The sequence below is a fragment of the Puntigrus tetrazona genome, chromosome 13, assembly GCF_018831695.1.
Source record: "Puntigrus tetrazona isolate hp1 chromosome 13, ASM1883169v1, whole genome shotgun sequence".
Taxonomy (NCBI): Eukaryota; Metazoa; Chordata; class Actinopteri; order Cypriniformes; family Cyprinidae; genus Puntigrus; species Puntigrus tetrazona.
In genome coordinates, this window is record NC_056711.1 from 1382023 (window position 1) to 1401491 (window position 19469).

The window sequence follows — 19469 nt, forward strand, 5'->3', positions numbered from 1 at the left end:
TAAATAGCTACGAGGTCTCACCTCCCACTTTGTCTCTTCTAGACGAGGACCTAGCTGAGTCTGCTCCTTCTCGAAAGAGGCACATCTCTTCTCCAACGCCTCCCGTTCCTGAAGCAGTTGGGAGAAGTCCTCTTGCAGTTTCTTCTTCTCCTGCTGCAGCTGAAACACCTGCAACTGCAGGACCTGTTGTGCCCGCTGTGCCTTCAGCTGCACCTGCTTCATTTTCGATGCGCAACTCTGCCGAAGGTCCTCCAGCTCTTGCTCGCAACGTTTCTGTTTCTCCTCATACACCTGCATGGAAAAAAGATTTATATGATTTTAGTTGCACTGTATCCACTGTCTCTAACAACAGCTAGTAGAAAACTGTGATTGTCACCTGACAGATGGCTGCCTCGTTCTCATCCAGGTTGTCCCTGAGTTGCTGCAGCTCCAGGTCTCTTTCCCTCAGCTTCTCCTCAAGTTCCCTAATGACGCCTTCATACCCCTCTCCAGGAGCCGGGGAGCGGCCACACGATCCGCTGTCTGAGAGGGGCTGACCACGGCCACTTAAAGACCCCGTGCTCTTACTGGATGATGACCGACCACTGTCAGAGTTGGAGTGTCCGTGGCCACCGCCAGAGCGAGTGCTTTCCATGTGCCCGGTGGGTACCTCGCTCTGAGCCAGGCTGTACCCTGTGCTGCTGTAGGTGGGTAGGCTGGAGAGTGAGTTGCGGCCTGAGTCGGACATAGTGCAGGACTGGCTACTCCGTGCATTGCGCCCACCGCTGTAAGAGTTGCGCTTCTCCGTACAGCCCAACCCTGCTCCAGTGCCAGGAAGTAAGAGGTTGAGGCTGCCCTGGCTTTCAGACAAACTGCCCCCTGACCGTGGAGACAGGTACTGCATGGAGTTACGATTCTTGGGCACGACAGGTTTAAAGGCAGTGGGACGGATCAGTATCTTCTCCATACTCTGTGAGTAAAAAAAGTAAATGGTATTTTAACGAAATATACATGTATGTTAATGAAATGCTAACTAAACTGCTATACTAATAGGATGATCTGATGTCATTTTAAATATCTTTGTAGAAATCTTGATTTAAAATTTTAAGAATTCTTGTTGAATATATTTTTTTAAATAACTTTTTTACATTATAAATGTCTTGTCTATCCTTAATGTGTAATTTTATTAATATTATTATTATTTTCAAATCTTGCAAAACTTCTAAATGTTAGTGTATCTACACAATAAATGGCTAAAGCATGAAGCCAACAACAGCAACAAGTATTTTGGTTCAAAGTCTAACTGAGGTGTCATTGAATAAATCTGTACAGTAAGATTGCATATTGACATATTGCAGTGATTAAAGGCTCTCTTTGATCAATTGAGATGAATAGCCAATTAGATATACTACCCACTGTGTGCAATGAGCATCAGCACAACTACTGTTCTTTACAGTAAAATAACACCGAGCAGAATTTTTAATTAACTACAAATTAAGAAATTGTCTAGTTAAAAATTACATATGTAGCCTGTAATACTTTAAGAAAAAACTAGTGTTTATTCTGGTTTGAGCTGCAAGGTTTTTTTTTTTTTATGTTTACCTCCCAAATACCCTCAGACTCACCTTTTCCAGCCTGCCTGACACTGGGACGAGTTTGGGAGGTGGACCACCAATGTTACCATTCATGCCTCTGTTATCAGGAGGCTCTTCTGTATCACTGGACGGGCTGCACGTGGTCACATGATTATCATTCCAGTCACCCACTGGCTCGTCACTCAAATAGCCATAGTTGCCATTGCCAGCAGAGATAAGTGCAGAGGACCTGTTCTTAGCAGGCAAAGGAGGCTGGCTGGTGAGAAGCTGCTCCTGTGAGCTGGCACTGCGCAGCGTGCCCTCCTGCTGTCTGAAGCAGCTCGTAGCTGGTGTGGGTTTGCGATACTTGGCACCAAAGTCGCTGGCAGCTCGGCAGTGACGTTCCTGGTAGGTACGTCCAGAGATGAGGCTGCTGACGGAGCCCATGGTGCTTGCCGCAGCTACGGTGGGCGAGTGAGACACTGAGCAGCACTGCTGGACGTCAGCACTGGGTTTGGGGTGATCAGTGGGCACAGGCAGTGCCTGAACTAGAGCCATGGCGAACACACGCCCAGGACACACACTCTGTGGAGAGAAAAACAGGAAGACGAGGATTTAACATTACAGTCTAAATGGGCTGGCTGTAACCTTTAAAATAGATCACATAATTGCAGTTTTTGACTTCAAACACAAAATAATCTTGAATCTTTAGACATGGTCATTTGACCAAAGTGGTAAAGTTTTTCTCTTTAACTTTACACATATTGCCAAAGAATGAAATCATGAATTTCTTACAGGTTGAGTTATTACTGCAGTCTATGGTTAAAGACGACATGAGATCAAAATTTAACTCCTGTATCATTTAGTCAATGTCTGTTTTCTTTGGAGACCATCTATATTTTTGATAGTTGCCTGAAAAAAATGTAAAAGGCTACATTACAGGCAAAATTAACTTAGCATAAAGATGCAATCTAAACGTTTAAAAACTTTTTAAAAAAGTGTTTCTCTTTTCTGAATGTCCATGTTGTACGCTTAAATAAGAGGTTGTTGGTTATTTAAATTTCAGTTTTCTGTTTACATAGTGTTTTGCTAATTACAGATCCTAGGGCTGTTTGTGTAATATTATTATTATGTAATTATAATGTAAATATAATCATTAAAAAAAATCCTTCCAAGGGCAGAATGGTGATGTTGCCCTTTGCAGGGATTGAACAGCATCCTTTAAGTTTTGGAACTAGTGGTCGCTAACATACTTGTCCGTTGACATGTTTCCTTAATAATGTTCTACTATTACATGCCATAATTGTACAGCCCTTAGCACAGCATGAAAGGAATGTGCAATGTGACAGCACAATTAGAAACAGATAAGCAAGCATTAGCAGTGAGTTATGTGTTTTGTGAATCAGTGTTAGAGTTTAATTCTCGGATGGGCATTGAAGGTTATATATTTAGCCTGCTGCAGTGTGCTAAGAGCAGTCTGACCATGTGGAATAATCTGCAAAGAGCTTGCCAGTCCAATCAATTACACACACCCTCAGTGCACTTCACAACACACTCCCGATGCACTTCAAAGAGCCACATGCAGGAGGAACACAGTCTTGATTCGGCAGGAGAGACCAGACCTGCCCGACTGCACTGCCATCCCACTGACCTCTCTGCCACCGGGACAGCCAGACAAAGAGAAAGCTAGTGTCAGTCTGACTCAAACTTCTCATTAGACATTCCTTGTTCTGTTCACTCATACACATGGAGCCCCCACGTGCTATTTTAGCTGAGGTTTGAATTCTGGTGAAGTCAAATTAGCAGACTGAAGCATGGGAGGACAACGTTTCTGTTGTCTCAACCTTCCTTTCCTGTGCGTCATACCATTGTGCCACGCACCATTATCATCTATGGGGAGGAATTCATATTTGGGTGAATACCTGATGGTCTTAAAGGAAAAGTTCACCCAAAAAATAAAATTGTGTCATTATTTATTTAACCTCAAGTAGTTCCATCTTCCTTTGTGATGTTCAATAGAATAAAGAAATTCATACAGCTTTGGAACTCGAGGGTGACAGAACTATTCCTTTAAGGCCTTAATAAACTAATATGGACCTATTTAAACCTTATTATTAATTTTTTTCAAAATACTGAAATTGTACATACCTTAATTCACTCCTACAAGTGTATACTCTCTCCTGCCAGCAACTTCATAAGAGCCTTGTTGTTCCTTTACACTGAGGCACAAAATCACTTTCTAAAACTTTTACCCTATCTGTTCCTCTCTGGTAAAATGAGCTGCCAAAATGAGCTGAGATCACTTCTTTTATGAAGCATCTGAAGACACAATCCTCATTTTTCCTTAGGAGACCTACTTAACTAACAGTACGAGGTTCATTTATCTGATGCTTTTAAAAAGTATTGAAGAATATAATATAATATAATAAAAATATAATATAATATAATATAATCGATTTAAATGGTTAGTCAACCCCGAAATAAAACTTTTGTCATTAATCAGTTACCCCCATGTACTTTCAAACACATAAAAGCTTGTTTTGAGGCTTGTGACTGTCCCCCAAAAGTAAAAAAGTAAAAAAAAAAAAAAAAAGTATGTTACATATATTCATCATTGACCCCCTGAAGTAGAATGCTCTCGAGGATAGACACTTCTTGTCTAAAAGATTGGAGGGGATATATTATGCTCATTCCTCTAATACATGTGCATACTGACACGGCGAGGCAACAGGCATTTCTCTGTCACAGCTGAGAATGTGGATATTAATATTAATAGCAGAGTACTTGGTTAAGACAGCGACGTGATTGAGATTAAACAGAAAGTTTGAGAAAGAGGAGAAAGAGGGATAGCGTGACTCCCTGAGAGTAACAGTTTCCAGGGCGGCTCTCTGCGAGTGCTTACGCACATGGTTCCACTAACGTGGCTATCAGGTATTTCTGCTTCAGCGCTTCTTATAAAGTATGTTCCTGCAGCCAGTCCAGATCTCTAACTGTACCGTGGCTCTGCTGCAGGGCTCAACAATCAGTCCTTAATGCAAATAAACACCATCTATGAAAAAGAACAACAAGCAACTAATTGTACAAAAGTGTTTATAGTGTTTCAAGGTGTTTGGAATTCAGAAATCTGAATCTGAATTTCTTCACATCGATACTGTTAAATTCACATCGAAATTGACACTAAATTTCCTACATCTTAACCTGACTCTTCAAACCGAAGTCAAATTGTACGAAAAAAAGAAAAAGCTAAATCTTTACACACATCCATTGCCATTTTCAGAATGTAAAATATCAGATTCAGAGTGATTTTAGCTGTTCACTCAAAAATAAATCTGTCACTTCAGGGAAAAGATAACGAATTTAGAAAAAGACAAGGTCACATCGTGCAGAAATCGTCACGGATCACTTCACTCTTTTTAAACTCTCTTCAGCTTAATTCCACCCCCTCCTCAAAGCCAGTTCTTCCCCTTTGTTGAACTCAACCTACACCGTTCCCACCCAGATTCCAACTGTTACCCTAAAGTTACCCCAAAACTGGCTGAATGGCCTCCAAACCACTCACAGAGACTCATACAAACACTAAACCAAACGTTCTCCCAAAGCCTGTGATCGTATAATGAGAAGATCCCCTTAGGATCAGCCCCTTGCAACCCTGTGAACTTCAAACCAGCTGGTCAGAGACCCGTCCCCTGCTGAATGACCCCCAGATATCTGTCCTCAGCTCCTCCTCATTGCAGTCTGAGATCTCGAAGGCTAATTATGTTGCTCTTCTCCATCTCTGCTAAGGTTTCTGAAATTCCTCTACCATATAAACTCCCTCCCGCACCCATGTGTGAAAACTATTCTCTTTGGTTTTGTTTTGTTAGATACATTGTATAATCTGTTGAAACTTAAGCATTATTTTGTGAAATAGCTTCATTAAAAAGTGTCTATAGTATATTTGTCTTTAAAAATGCCACTATGATATTTCATCTTTTTCAATTAAAAGTATATAATTTATGACATACCATCTTTCTAAAAAACAAATAAATAAATGCAACTATATATTTTCATGAATGTATATTATCTGAACAATATTTAGTTTCTTTTAAGTTGACATTTTTCTTTGCACAAACAGAATAGTTAGAAACATAAAACTGTGATTAATATTATGATTTTCTGACCAGCATTTAAAAAGCAGCATAGCACTGTCAAATACCTATTTTACAATATATATTTAATTATATAATTTATACATCATATTTTATCATGCATATTTATTGTATAATGCATTTTTTATTTCGTTTATGTATTATTTACATTAATTGTTATTTTAGTATCACTGATATAATACAGTCATATTACAGTATTTATTAATACTTCAAATGTACTTTTTTATATCTTCAGTTTTCATTGAAGTTTTAGTCATTTTGTTGTGCTTTTGTGATTTTTACTTACAGGTGTCTCTTAAGCAGCCTTTCTATGAAGCATTATTTTGTTCGAATGTCAGCTTTTCTCTAAACACATTTCGGCCAAGACATTTCCGATTTTTGTTCGTTTTTTAAATTAGAATGAAAATGACATTATAATTAAATTAGCGATAAATAGAAATTGAATAATATAATATCATATAATATACAAAGGCAAGAAGCACCACTCTCGCTCGGTCTTTGATCTTTCCTGTCTCCACAGTGAGAGCATCTCTCTGCTGCAGGTGTTTCTAATCAAATTCCACACTGAGGTGGCTGGTGGCTGAAATCTTGTTATGATAAGTCTTAATAGCGCCTCTGCCGCCGGAAAGGATTAGCGGCGAGGTGTGAATCCCCTGGGAATCACGGAGCTTCTCTGTGGAGTCTGAAGCAGAATAGGATGGAATGCCAGCATTGAGCCTGGAACCCAGCAGAGCTCCAAATCTCCGGGCAGAAATCCCTAAACCCTTAATCACATTTGGTCTCTGTTTGGTTCGAGTGTAGTTGCAGGGGTAGGATATTTGATGTGTGTGAAGATCCCGATCAAAGCCTCTTCCCTTGGAGACGTTAGACGTGACATCGTGGCATCCAACACCAAAGCCTTTGTTTTCCGATAACGGCAGGCTTTTTTCCCTTAACTCACTTAAGCGATTTAGCTCATTTAAGATTTTTATGTTATGCAAATCTGTCAAAACAAGACCGTTTTCAAAGTACCCCAGACAAAAAGTAATAAACATCCCGTTACATAACCCCCACAGGCACGTGAACATCCAGAGAAACACAGGAAGCTAAAGAGAAGTGGAAGCAGCACAAAGGAAATGCTGACCTCATCTACTAACTCATCTGCAAATGCAACCGCACATGCTCATTAACTCTCTGTGTGTGCTCCCCAAAAATAGAGAGGACAAAAGTGCATGCTTGGATAAATATGGCCCTTGAAAAATAGACAATTAATCCACAACACTGACTCCTTGTGCTCTACACAGAAAAAAGAGTGAGAGCTGCATAGTCTCTGTGCACTCAAGTGATAACCATAAAGTGATCAGTGGAACTTATGATATTGTGTTTTCTGATTATGAGGCCTCCGGCAGAACAGGAACATCTGAGGACCGAAGCAGTCAAGTGTGTTTATTTGCATTCTTAAGGGATCTCTGTGCCCTGATGACCTTCTAGTCTTTCTCATTAGTCACTCTATCCATTCCTTTAGTTTCTTTTAATCATTCTTCTACTTTCCTGCTCTCCTTCGAGTCGCTCATTTTCATTCCAAGAATGTCCAGGGGTTCACTGCAACTTATCCACAGCATTTGTTACATAATGTTATCTGTGTACCTGGTATATTTTGCACAAAGGTTAGTAATTTTGCACAGAACTGTGGGTAGTTTGGCAGACTGTTTGTTGTCTTGAATTAGGAGAGTGTAAACCTTTAGTGTTGTCTGTATACATTCATTAAGTACAACATCAAAAATGTCCATTTGCTACATGTCAGACATCAGACATCCAGCAGTGATATTTTAGCATTATTTATATACTATTACAGCATTTTTGTATTATTATTTTAAAGCATATTAATATTTGGAAATAACTTTTTTATACATATATATTTTCAGTTTTCAGTTTTGTTGCAATAAATCTTTATGTGCTTCTGTAATTTTTACTATTTTGAAAAATATCTTAATGTAATCTTTTCTTTTTATTTTCAGTTTTAGTGATTTTACTACTAGTGTAATTTTTTTACATTTTATATATATTTTTTTTTTTTTTTATATATATATATATATATATATATATATATATATATATATATATATATATATATATTTTTTTTTTTTTTTACAATAACAACTCTAATGTCTCTCATGAAAAACTACTCTCTCATGAAAAACTACTTTGTATGCCCAAAGTAGTAATCCCTCAAAAAAATAATAAAAAATGAAATCAGTGAATTAATGTAAGTGCTTTTACACCATTTACCAGTTCATTTGGTTTCACTCCTCAGTTGTTCCTGTCACAATTCCCATCATCTAGCTCTAGATGCCATTTTTCACACATTTAAACATGTAACATAAATGAGTTATAGATATGCATCAGGGTCCTGCTGCAGTCACACGTTCAGACCCCACAGAGAGCTCTGAGCGGCCCCTGCGCAGCCTGCGGCCCCGCTCCGAGACTTCCTGCCAGCTGCACTGTTATTGTCCCCTCTATCAGATAACACACACACAATGATACAAAAACACTCGGTTACATTCACAAACCCACGGAAAAAAGACCATGATCACGTGACTGCTGCAGCAAACTAAACACACTGTTAGTGACCTGAAGGACCTACTTTGAGAAACATTAGGTTGCTGCAATTACAAGGTGTGTGTGTGCTCATGAATTATTCATATATGCCGCGGAGAGTAATCGTAGCAGTAATTAAGCTTAATTAACAGAGTCATTGTTATTTAGAATGAGGGAAATTAGCAATTTACATTTACTACAAAAAGCCAAATGGCACAGTCAGTTAGCCTTAAAGGCCATACGTTTAAAGGGTTCATATAAATTCAGTCAATACATAAAAAAGCATTTCTCTACAGTGTAAAAACTTTACAGTGTTTTTATTCTTTCACTGCCTTAAAAATTGCACCTGTGCATTAAGGTGAGACAAACTGTCCTAAAATAATACATTTTGATCCATCCATGGTTTTCAGGATTAGGAATAGTATCTCAAATTAAAGTAAAATTATGGCATATCTATTTACAACTATAGAAATAATTTAGCTGAGTAAACACTCAAATACACATGCTTAAGTACGCAATAATAGTGTAAAGTGTTTCTGAAAGTATGCACTTTCCCCATCACCAGCACAGTACATACTTTTAGTGCATATAGTAGGATTCAGTTTCAGCCTTTTTACATACATCCTCCTTTGTCCTTATTAGCTAATGTGCAAGACCGTCTCAAATGAATCGGCTAAAGACTTGATAAATTGAATTACACTGTTATCCCGTCTGAAAAGTCCACCGGCGCCCAAATCTGGAGAAACAGAGTTTAGTCATGAATGACGCATTTGTAATAATAGAGTCAATGGTGCAAGAGAGAGGGAGTCATTGCCGTCATGGACCCAAATATGCTCCTCAGTGTGTGCTAAAATGCTCTGATGGACTGAAATAAACAGATGCAGTCTCCTCTTTCATCCCTTTATTTCTCAGTCAGGAGTTTGATTCTGAATGATGACAGTGAGTCACTGATCACACTTTCACAGACAGGCTGTCTGGGAATGAGGATTATTCTTTCTGGCACACATACAAAAACGCTAAGTGTGTTGTCATTAATTATGTGTGCAAAATTCTCTGTCAGAAAAAAACAAGGCAGAATGAGATCACAGGGAGTGTGTGTGTGTGTATGATTTATTGATTAGGTAGATGAGAGTCTTCTTAACCTTGATTTGATGTCTTAGGTAATGTCTCAACCTAACTTTACAATCCTTTTTAGGATGTGTCATGGTTCTCATGCTCATGGATGTTTAGAAAAATGGAAGTGAGGTGAGTACAGAATTTTGATATGCAGATATTCACCATAGTAAAATTTTTCATGGATGAAATATTGATTTGTGAGCGCAATATCATAGTAAATGTTTCCTGAAAGCCTTTCTACAAAAATCATAAACAATTCCAAAGGAGTATAATGTTATTTAAGTAGTTTCTGGTTTTATATCATATACAAAATAATTAATATTTATTTAATATATGATATAAGTTTGATATGAGCATGTTTTTATCTTTTTGGAAAAAAACATCTTGTCTTTTTACCAAGACAACATTTTTATATAAATATTATATTAAATATGAAGGCTTATATATTGATTTTGTGATGAAGAAACATACATTTTATACATAAATTTTAACATAAATCTCTACTGTTACTTTTAATAATTGTATTAAATTATCCTTATTATAGCTTATTTATTAATATATATATATATATATATATATATATATATATATATATATATATATATATATATATATATATATATATATACTACGAGTCCAGAGTTTTTTCCTCTTGTCCGTGAAAAGCGAGAGGGAATAGTAGAACTAGGAGGAGTGGAGACTGGGGTGGCAGAGGGATGCTATGAACGAGATATCGAGGTAAGAGGCTTGTGTGAATTTATAGTAGGCTTCTCTTGCTCTGGTTGGATAATTGCGTGATTAGGAAACGAGAAGCCAGCCGGGTTAATTATCAGCGCGTGCTCCTCCCGAAATTTGTTTATAGCTAAAAATCATTTCTATGAACTTTATACATAAATCTTGAAAAAAATAATAAAATGGTCCATGGACATGTAAAACTCCCAAGCATGAACTTTTATTTTCATAGAGGGAATAGCAAAAAAATAAAACATTATATTTTTTATGCATTTTTGTTTTTATATAATAGAACAAGAATTATGAAACATAACACAACAAGTTTGCACATTGATTTTGTCCCTAAACAATTGATTCAAATTTCAACCATCTCATACAACAAGACTACAGCAGCATTTCCCAGAGACCACATGTCCTCTGTTAAACTCTCCATGTAAAGCGACTCATTTTTCATAGTAAATCCCTGTAGCTCTCCTCCCCAACTCAATTAATTGTATTTTTCTTTGTTGAAATGCTGGGTCGAATTAAAAGCGGCAGGGAAACACTGCCTGTAGAACAAGCGTTATTGGCTCGCAAGTTTCACTGCCAACCTGTTGCTGTTGCAGGCTTTTGGCTTTTGGCTCTGTTTGGGGCTGTTGCCATGACACTTGAGGCCTACATGTGCACTGCCTGGGGTGAAAGAGAGCGAGAGGGGGAGGGAGCCGGAGCTTGCAACAAAAACAGAGGGAGAACTCCACCGACAAGAGAGGAAAGAGAACGACGGAGCACCAGAGAAAGGCAAATTCAAACCTGAGCAGGTGGAGTGTTAGGGAACACGCATAAATCAATCTCAGGCAGGAGAACAACGGAGCGAAGCAGAAAAACCCATAAAACAATGAGCGAAAGAGAAAAACTTGACTCAAAGTTCAGGGAAGACAGGGGGCTGGTCGGCTCTTTAGCATCTCAAAGCATATGGGCTCTATTAAAGACCCCTTGAACAGGGGCCCGAGCCGCCTCACAAACCTCGTGAAGACAATCTCTCCTGTCTCACTGTCCGAGCCTCCCTGGGCATCCCATCCAGTGAGCCTTTCAGAAAAGAGCCGGCTGGCTCGAACTCCAGAATGAGATGCAGCGGGCGACATTATTCGCACAATACCACACAGGAGCTGCTGCCATCTGGACTGACACTACCTGCCAATCAAGTGCGGACATTTTGTTTCACCCAGGGTGCATCGCTGAGTCCTCTGGCAAAGGCCCAGACGCCAGCCCGGTGCCCATTACTGAGCATCTGCCAGCGGGAACAACCTCCCTTGGCACTGAGTGCAAGCATCTCAGGATGATCCAAACAAAGTGGTTTTTAATCAAAATCACCTTCATTTTTACACCAAGTTCACACAGAATGGTGGCGTGAATATGCAATAAATAGCTGGTAGAGCACCGAATACAGTATAACAACATATTTAAGTAGCATAAAAGACATTTAAGTAGAAAAGTTACGGTTGTTGTCAACATAAAAATGTTATATTTGTTGTTTTTTATATATTTGTGTATGTTTAATTTAAAATAGTTTAAAAACTTTTAAAATCAATTTTGAGCAAAGACTTGACCTCTGTGGTAAACTTCATTTAAAGAACGCTTCTTAAAAAAAATGAACTAATTCAGGTTAAAGCTGCCGCATACTGGACTGAGATACAGTTAAATGAAGGTTTATAAGGAAGAACTATTCACTGGACTTTCCAAAAAAGCTGAACATAAAAAAAATATGAATGTGACTGATTCCTTTATATGGTGGTCAAAAGGCATCTTCCTGGCAAAGTTTGCAAAACAGATTAGATGTTATGTTCAAAGTCTGGCTATGCGATTCTAGTCGGTCTATCACCCTGCGGTCAACTATAGTTTGACCCATTGCAATCCTGGGCTTTTGCGAGCAGTAGAAAAGCGTCCAGCGTTGGAATGGCCATGTAACATCCAGGAGCCAGTTGCTTCTGAGTCAGCTGCTCTTTGCCACGGTAGGAATTTCCAACCACTAATGATTATTCATTTCAATCCAGTGGTCAGAAACAGACACTTGAAATAACAGCAGAACGGAGAGGAGCTGCAGCTCCACCGCACTGTTATTACTGTGAGAGTGGCCGTCTGGAGGAGATGCCACTGATTGGATGGTAATAAAGTGATAAAGTATTTAAAATGCATTGAGTATAGTCTGAAAAACTACCGGAGTGAAATCCAGACTCTCAGTAATGAACAGGCGAGAGGACAGACAGTTGGGTTACCGAAGAGCATATAAGGACACAGCCCAGGAGAAACCATTGTCAGCCAATGTTTCTTCAAATTCAAAAGGTTTTAATATTAAACAAATGACTGAATACTTATCCAGACTTAGCTTAATAAATCACAGCACATAATGTAGCCTGATTGAGTTTTACAAAAATGTTTAGTATAAAATGCCTTAGTGTCGTATTCTTTACATGGTGCTATGAGATAAATCAGTGTCAAAAAAATCTGTGGAAATACTAAAAATCACATGATTATGTTTTATTTAAACAGTTTAGTTTCTAAATTTTTAAACAGTATTCATCAGGGTGTTTTGTGTTACATTTTTTTGGTGTAGTGTGTTAAATAGAAGGTGTTTTGTCTTTATATGACCCCGTGCACTGTCTATATATGATGATTTTCTGATTATATATTTTAATGTAAAAAGCAAGATTTAGGCAGATAAATTTAATTAAACTGAATAGGGTTTAATGGAGTATTTTTTAAAGGGTAGGTAAATGAAAATGAGCAATGTTAGGAGACAGAAAGTATTTTGCTACTGTCTCGCGAGGGAATGATTGGTACTCCGGTCTCTCTTTAAACAGACCGCAGATAACTTTTATGTGCAGCCTCTCTGAGTTCTTCAAGTCAAAGTATTTCTTTACTGACTGTGGCCATTGATCTTCTCAAAATGGCTTCTCTGCCTCCTCTCGAAGCTTTCAGAACCGAGCATCAGCAGAAAGAGACAAATAAATAATTCTGCGGTGTTTCTGACAAGCCATAATCATCAGTCTCATGATCAAACTGAAATCTCAGCGCAGAAATGCACTGCAGTCGGGGAGAAAAGTGGCACAGCGCACATACCGGTAAATTAATTCCACACCAGCGCTTACATAACCAACGTGGCCTCAGACAAACTATGCCAGCATGAATATGTAATTCATCTTAAAAGTGCAGAGATGGTGAACCACGCAGGAACCGCAAACAGAAAAAAAAAAAGACAACCTTGGAGCTGGTCATGAAAAGTTGCGAACGCGCCACAGCGGGACTAGCCTCGAGAGGATGTGGACGCACAGACACTGTCCCAACAGATTCCAGACGGTGAGGAAAAGAGTGGCATGGAAAGTTGTGATTCAGTGCAGTCAGCTGAGACTGAGTCGACGCTAATGAGCTCTCCCTCTGTATATATATATATATATATATATATACGTCTGCAGGAAGCTACAGCCTTACATAAATACTTGGCACATAAAAGCATCTCATAAATTGAAACAGCAAAGCAAGGAGAGGAGATGGAACGAGCTGTTTTGGAGAACCCAGACCTGTGAGACAATGTGAGAGTCAGTGAAGCACACACTGTCCTCACCAAGACAGTGAGCTGACCGCATTTACTAAGGCTGTATTTCAGAGCCCTGTAACATATGAGAGTGATTTAACTCAACTATTATTTTCCGACTCACTGACGCAAGCACCTTTCCACCCCCCTAGGTGATCTCATCTGGAGCCGAGTCTGGACGCTGCTGACACGCAGGAACGGGCCGCTCTATTTCAGGCTTTTACTGTATAAGAATGCGCCATGAGCTGAGTCACATCCATTTTAAACACAAATGGGATTCTCGGTATACTGGGGGGGCGTTTCAATCTAAACCTCTTTCGAGAACGAAATGTCAATAGATCAGGCCGCATGCTGGGCAAGAAGCTTAGTGGTGTTTGACTAGTTTGAAGAAGCTTTGTGTAAGCACTGGGCGAGGAGTGATTGGAGTGTGCGCTGGACCTCAGACGTTCAAATCCAAGACAGTTGTTCATACGCCAGCTTTTAGCTTCATATTTACGAAAGTTAAGATTCCAAAAGAGGGGTTTCACTACAATTCCATAGAAGAAGTGTTTACGGTTAACAGAACCATTTTGTTCAGAACAAAGGATTTTTTTTAAACTATGAAGGACATAATCTATAAGAATGAAAAGGTTTCATTGATCGTTCTTCATGGAGCTGTAGATGCTAATAAAGAAGCTTTGTGTTTAAAAGTATTCTTCCGAAACATAGTCTCCATAAAACAAAAAAAATCTTAACTGAGTGCTGTAAAACAATCCATTCACAAGGCCCTGAACACACACACAAACAAACCCGCTGCAAAAACCTAACACCTCAACAAACACTCTTTACAACTGATATAAATTCCTACACACTCTTAAAAAATAAAGGTCCAGAGGAGGTTTCTGCAGCGATGTCATAAAAGAACCATTTGTAGTTCTCCAAAGAAACTATTTTTGTTTTTTTAAATCTTTTTCTACTAAAAAGATCTTTTGTGGAGTGGAAAAGAATCTTCATGGATTTTCATGGAACCACAGATGCCAATAAAGAACCTTTATTTTACGAAACAAAAAACACAAAAGATATCACACGTACAGTGTCCCATAGACAACAATTACATTACATTTGTTTAAGTTTCATGCAGCTTAATTATTTCTTCTGTGGCAAAAGCCCCAGTAATCTCACACATGTCTCCTCCCAAAAAGATCTCAAAGTTCCAGAAAAGATCTCAAAGTTTCAAACTACGCTCAGATTTGACAACACACCAAAAGTCAGAGATCTCAATATAACCAAACTTCTTCACCTTAATTTTAAAGATCTTTGCTCTCACTGTATATCTACAATAATTTCACGTAGCCTATTTTTATTTCACCAAAGACTAGGAATTCCAGAAAAAACATCTGAGGTAAAGTTTATACCTAAAATGAAGCATAAATGAGATGTCTTTTGAGACACATTGTTCTCTGACAGAACAATACAAATCCTCTGAGTAGCCACCAACTTTCTTTATTGTCAAAATAACGCATTATCCTTAACTTAACGCTGCAATCGTTCTCCCACAGATCTCTCCTCAACAGAAAGCACTAGCAGTGCTGCTAAACTTCAAAGAGCTTCTTCTCACCCCAGTGATATCAGCTTTGAGAAAGTTAATCATTCGTTTCACATCACTTCAAAGCTCTTGTGAGCTGCAGCGGTAATCTGAACTCATTCGGAGGGTGTAATAAATACAGTCGTGCTGCTGACATACCCATAGTGCCTTGCATGGCTGCCTCCTCGAGTCTCCCCGGTCTGTCCTGGAGGTACAATCCCAGTCTGCTCACTGTACTCCTCTCTCAGTCCTACACACACTCCTTCTATCTCTTTCCTTCTCTCTCACACGCTCATTCTTTCTGCTCCTCCTCCTCATGCCAAAGTTTGCTCTCTTTTCTTTGGCAGAAACCCCCTTCCTCTCTGTCCTGTCCTCTCCTCTCTTTCCCTGCTGTTTGCCGCCACAGCACCGCCCCCTTCTCCTGCTACCCTCCTCCCTCTCAGCACTTTGTCTGTGGCCCCTTGCTCCTCCACCACCCCCATCCTCGCTCACATTTAATCCCTCCTCATGCTCTCTCCCTCTCTTTGCCCTTGTCTTTCTTCTACCTTTTCCTTTTCTTCATCTCTGTCCACTACAGTGTGTGTGGAAAACGGAAAGAATGCGTCCTGTTTTAAGACTCGCCCTCAGCGGCTGCTTTAATGCTATAGGGCCCACTGGATCATATTTGATGAGCGAATTTCTAAGGCCTCTAAACCTGATCAAAACTTTGCTGAAAAACTTAGTTTACACTTTTCAAAGCAAGCAAAAGAAGTTTCAGTTTGAGTGTAAAACCATCCCCCTTGATGTAGAATCTTTTTGTAAAGTAAATATAAGAATGTTTTTTATATTTAAAGATGAACACTTACTAGACTGAACCGACTTAAGTCAAGTCACCTTTATTTATATAGCAGCTTTAACAATACAGATTGCGTCAAAGTGTGTCAATAATGTAAAATGACAAGATTAAACACTTGCTTTTCAGTTAGAGGGAATTCATTATTAATTTTAGTGATTTCATGGTTCAGCTCAATTCAGGTCAAGTTGATAATATCTCTGGAAATTAACTCATCGGGTCACATTCTCAGAAATAAAGGTAAAAAAGTTTGGGCGGTAACTTTTCAAAAGTTAAAAATGTTTTTACCTAAAGGGTTCATTTTGGTACCTTAAAGTTACATTCTATATAATAGGTACAAAAATGTGCCTCTTGAAAAGGTATTGACCCAGTGACAACTTTTTGTCCCTTTTTTTCTGAGTGTAGGATAAACGCAGGTCCATGTTATTATCCACACAGAAACAAAAACATTGGGAACTATTGACAACTTCTATGTAAGATGTCTGTCATACTGTTGTTAAAATGACATAACTTACTGTTTTGGCATTTAAATATCAGCAAATAATTTTTTATATTATATATTTTCATATTTTTCCTCAGGTTGGGCCTCTGAATAAAATCTTGTTCTTCTTTTTCTCTAAGTATTAGATATTCGATTATATAACACTCTGAGAGCAAATCAGAATAATAAATAAATATATAAAACACCTATGCAAACCTTTTTTGGAGATTTTTAATTATTTGTCAAAAGGTTCCATAAACCATTCTATTTATTTTTCGGACTACTCAGGCTTTACAGGGTAATGTGACTAACACACACACACACACACACACACACACACAGGTAAATGCTGTGTGTAAAGAGTATGTTGTCCACTAACTGGATTAGAGTAAAACCTCTCCAATCAAGTCAAACTCTTCGCCTGTTTAAGGGATTTTCCTGGGATATACGTTAATCTCAAGGCATGCTGGGACATAAATGCATGACTCACTCTAAACATTGACTCATCACATGTCCACATGCCCTGTTAGTGCTTTAACATACGAAAGAGCACAGCAAGCACATGCTGTCACCACAAATGCGCACATAAAGAGCATCACAAAGGGTCTGTTGTGCTGTATGACATCACACTGAAAGTTTCATACAAAGCAAACACTGAGATCCAATCAAATCTTTTGAGGAGGACAAGGGCTGAAAAACAACAGGCTGTTTGGGCGTTTCTTTCAAATTTGGCGATCTCTGGAATTTTATTTCGATGTACTTAACATTTTCATATTTTTATGTTTAATATACTTCATATAATTTATGAACTTTTTATGAATTAATAAATGTGATGGAAATGAGAGTGATGGTAATATATATATATATATATATATATATATATATATATATATATATATATATATATATATATATATATATATATATATATATAGTATCCAAAAGTTGGGGTGAGTATAGATTTGTATTTTTTATATTAATTTCATTTTTAGTTTCTAAGTTTTCATGGTTTCCAGAAAAATATTAAGCAGCACAACTGTTTTTAACATCAAATCAACATATTAAAATAATTTGTAAAGAATCATGTTACACTAAGACACTTGATTATTTATTTCCTTTTTTTTATACAAACCCAATCCCTGAGACAGAGAAGTGCTGTATTTGAAGAATCAGCCAATTATCCAGTGTTCTGCCTTTCAACAGGCCCCATTCACTCGTTCTCTCCCTTCAATCATTTACCGCTCCACTCCTCATTTACTGGTCATTCCCAAACAAAAGCAAGGAAGCATGACGTGTTATGTTCCTAACCTGCATCACAAGAAACAGTAAACACAGGGATCCTGATTGAGTGTGGGACTCTCAAGTAAAGTGAAAAAGTGGAACGAGAGTGTTAGAGAAAAACAGACAAGAGAGAGAGAGAGAGAGAGAGAGAGAGAGACAGAGGAAGGGGAGCTAATGAAGCGTTAGGAACAGATGAGCATCCGAGTGATTAATGGACACTTGCCCTCCGGGGAAGTTATCATATGAACATACACTCCACATATACTCACTAGGGAGACTTAACATGATACTCTCGACCACAGCACACATATCTCAAAGTGCATCCGGCTAACTACATTCTCCACACATGCACCAATGCTTACACACAACGCTAGGTGGAATTTATTATATGTAATCTAGATTGCATAACCTGATTACAAAAATTTGAAAAAAAAAAAACACTTGTAATCAAATAGTTTTACATTTTAAAATACTCTTAATCAGGATGCAGTTGCTTTTTTCTTGATTGCATGATAGCTGAATATTCACAAAATGGCAGTAAATTATTCATGAATTCATTCATAATTTATTTTCCATTTTTCTAGTATTTTATCTTTTAAATGTTATTTTCTGAAAAAGCCTGTTGCTTATATAAGCTTGGAAACTCCAGTTTTGTGGAACTGTGTCTTACAATTACATGTTAAATTCATATTCTATTTTTAAAATTATGAATTGATTTTCATTGAACATTTTAAGATTTAGCTTTTCAGCAGTTTTCAAACGCAACTGTTCGTAATCTGCAAAGAACCGCTAGGACATGCAAACTGTTTCTTCTAGTACCGTCCTGGTTAAAGCTGTTGTTAGCAGGGTAATGAACAGCTTGATTAAGTATGAATAGAGGAAGGGGAATTCTCAGTCCCCCCCAAACTTCCCAGTCCCGCTTGCTCTATTCAGCTGAGAGGGAAAGAAATGGAACGGAATAGAGCTGGTTAGGAAAGAGAGAGAAAATTAATGATAGCGAAGGACAAAAGACTGAACAAGAACCTAATCCCCCTTCCACCCCCTACATGCACACACACACACACACACACTGATTTGATCAAGCATGCACACACACATGCAGATGGACACACATAAAATAAGAGGTCCTCAAAACCTCCAACAAAACACTTGACCCCTCATCTACTAGAGAGAGAGAGAGAGAGAGAGAGAGAGAGAGAGAGAGAGAGAGAGAGAGAGAGAGAGAGAGACTGGGCAAAAAACGCAAAACAACTGTTGAGTGCAAAATGGCTTGTGCTGGGGGCTAAAATGATCAGAACTCGGCTGAAATCTACAGATGCACATCGCCAGACCATCTGACATATTCCACAACCTTTGTGTGTGCATTTAATAAATATTTAGTTTGGTTTATGATATATTATGTTTTCAATTGCCAGTGTGACAGCTCTGTTTTAACACACTTTTTACGATGTTTAAAGTCAGCATCAAACTGTTTATTTTCTAAAAGCACTCACAGGACATGATTCATCAGTGCATTGTATTCCTAAAAATCTTTGTAATCTTTGATAAGAATGTATTTCACCCACTTGACACATTTAAACCTCATTTCACGGACTAATCAAATTTTCAAAGTATAAA

General features: G+C 38.3%; 1 protein-coding gene across 4 annotated transcripts in view; it reads right to left on the reverse strand.

The window, feature by feature from the left end:
* Positions 1–19469, reverse strand: part of lzts2a (leucine zipper, putative tumor suppressor 2a) — a 52266-nt gene that overhangs the window by 3487 nt on the left and 29310 nt on the right. For 3 of the 4 annotated variants that reach the window (XM_043255173.1, XM_043255176.1, XM_043255175.1), the window contains 3 exons: positions 1605–2138; positions 377–949; positions 22–291 (listed from right to left, as the gene is read on the reverse strand). In XM_043255173.1, the coding sequence (XP_043111108.1) occupies positions 22–291; positions 377–949; positions 1605–2138 (1377 nt within the window). Of the gene's footprint in view, positions 1–21; positions 292–376; positions 950–1604; positions 2139–15417; positions 15634–19469 lie in introns of those variants that run through there. The other variant, XM_043255174.1, reaches the window with a different exon arrangement.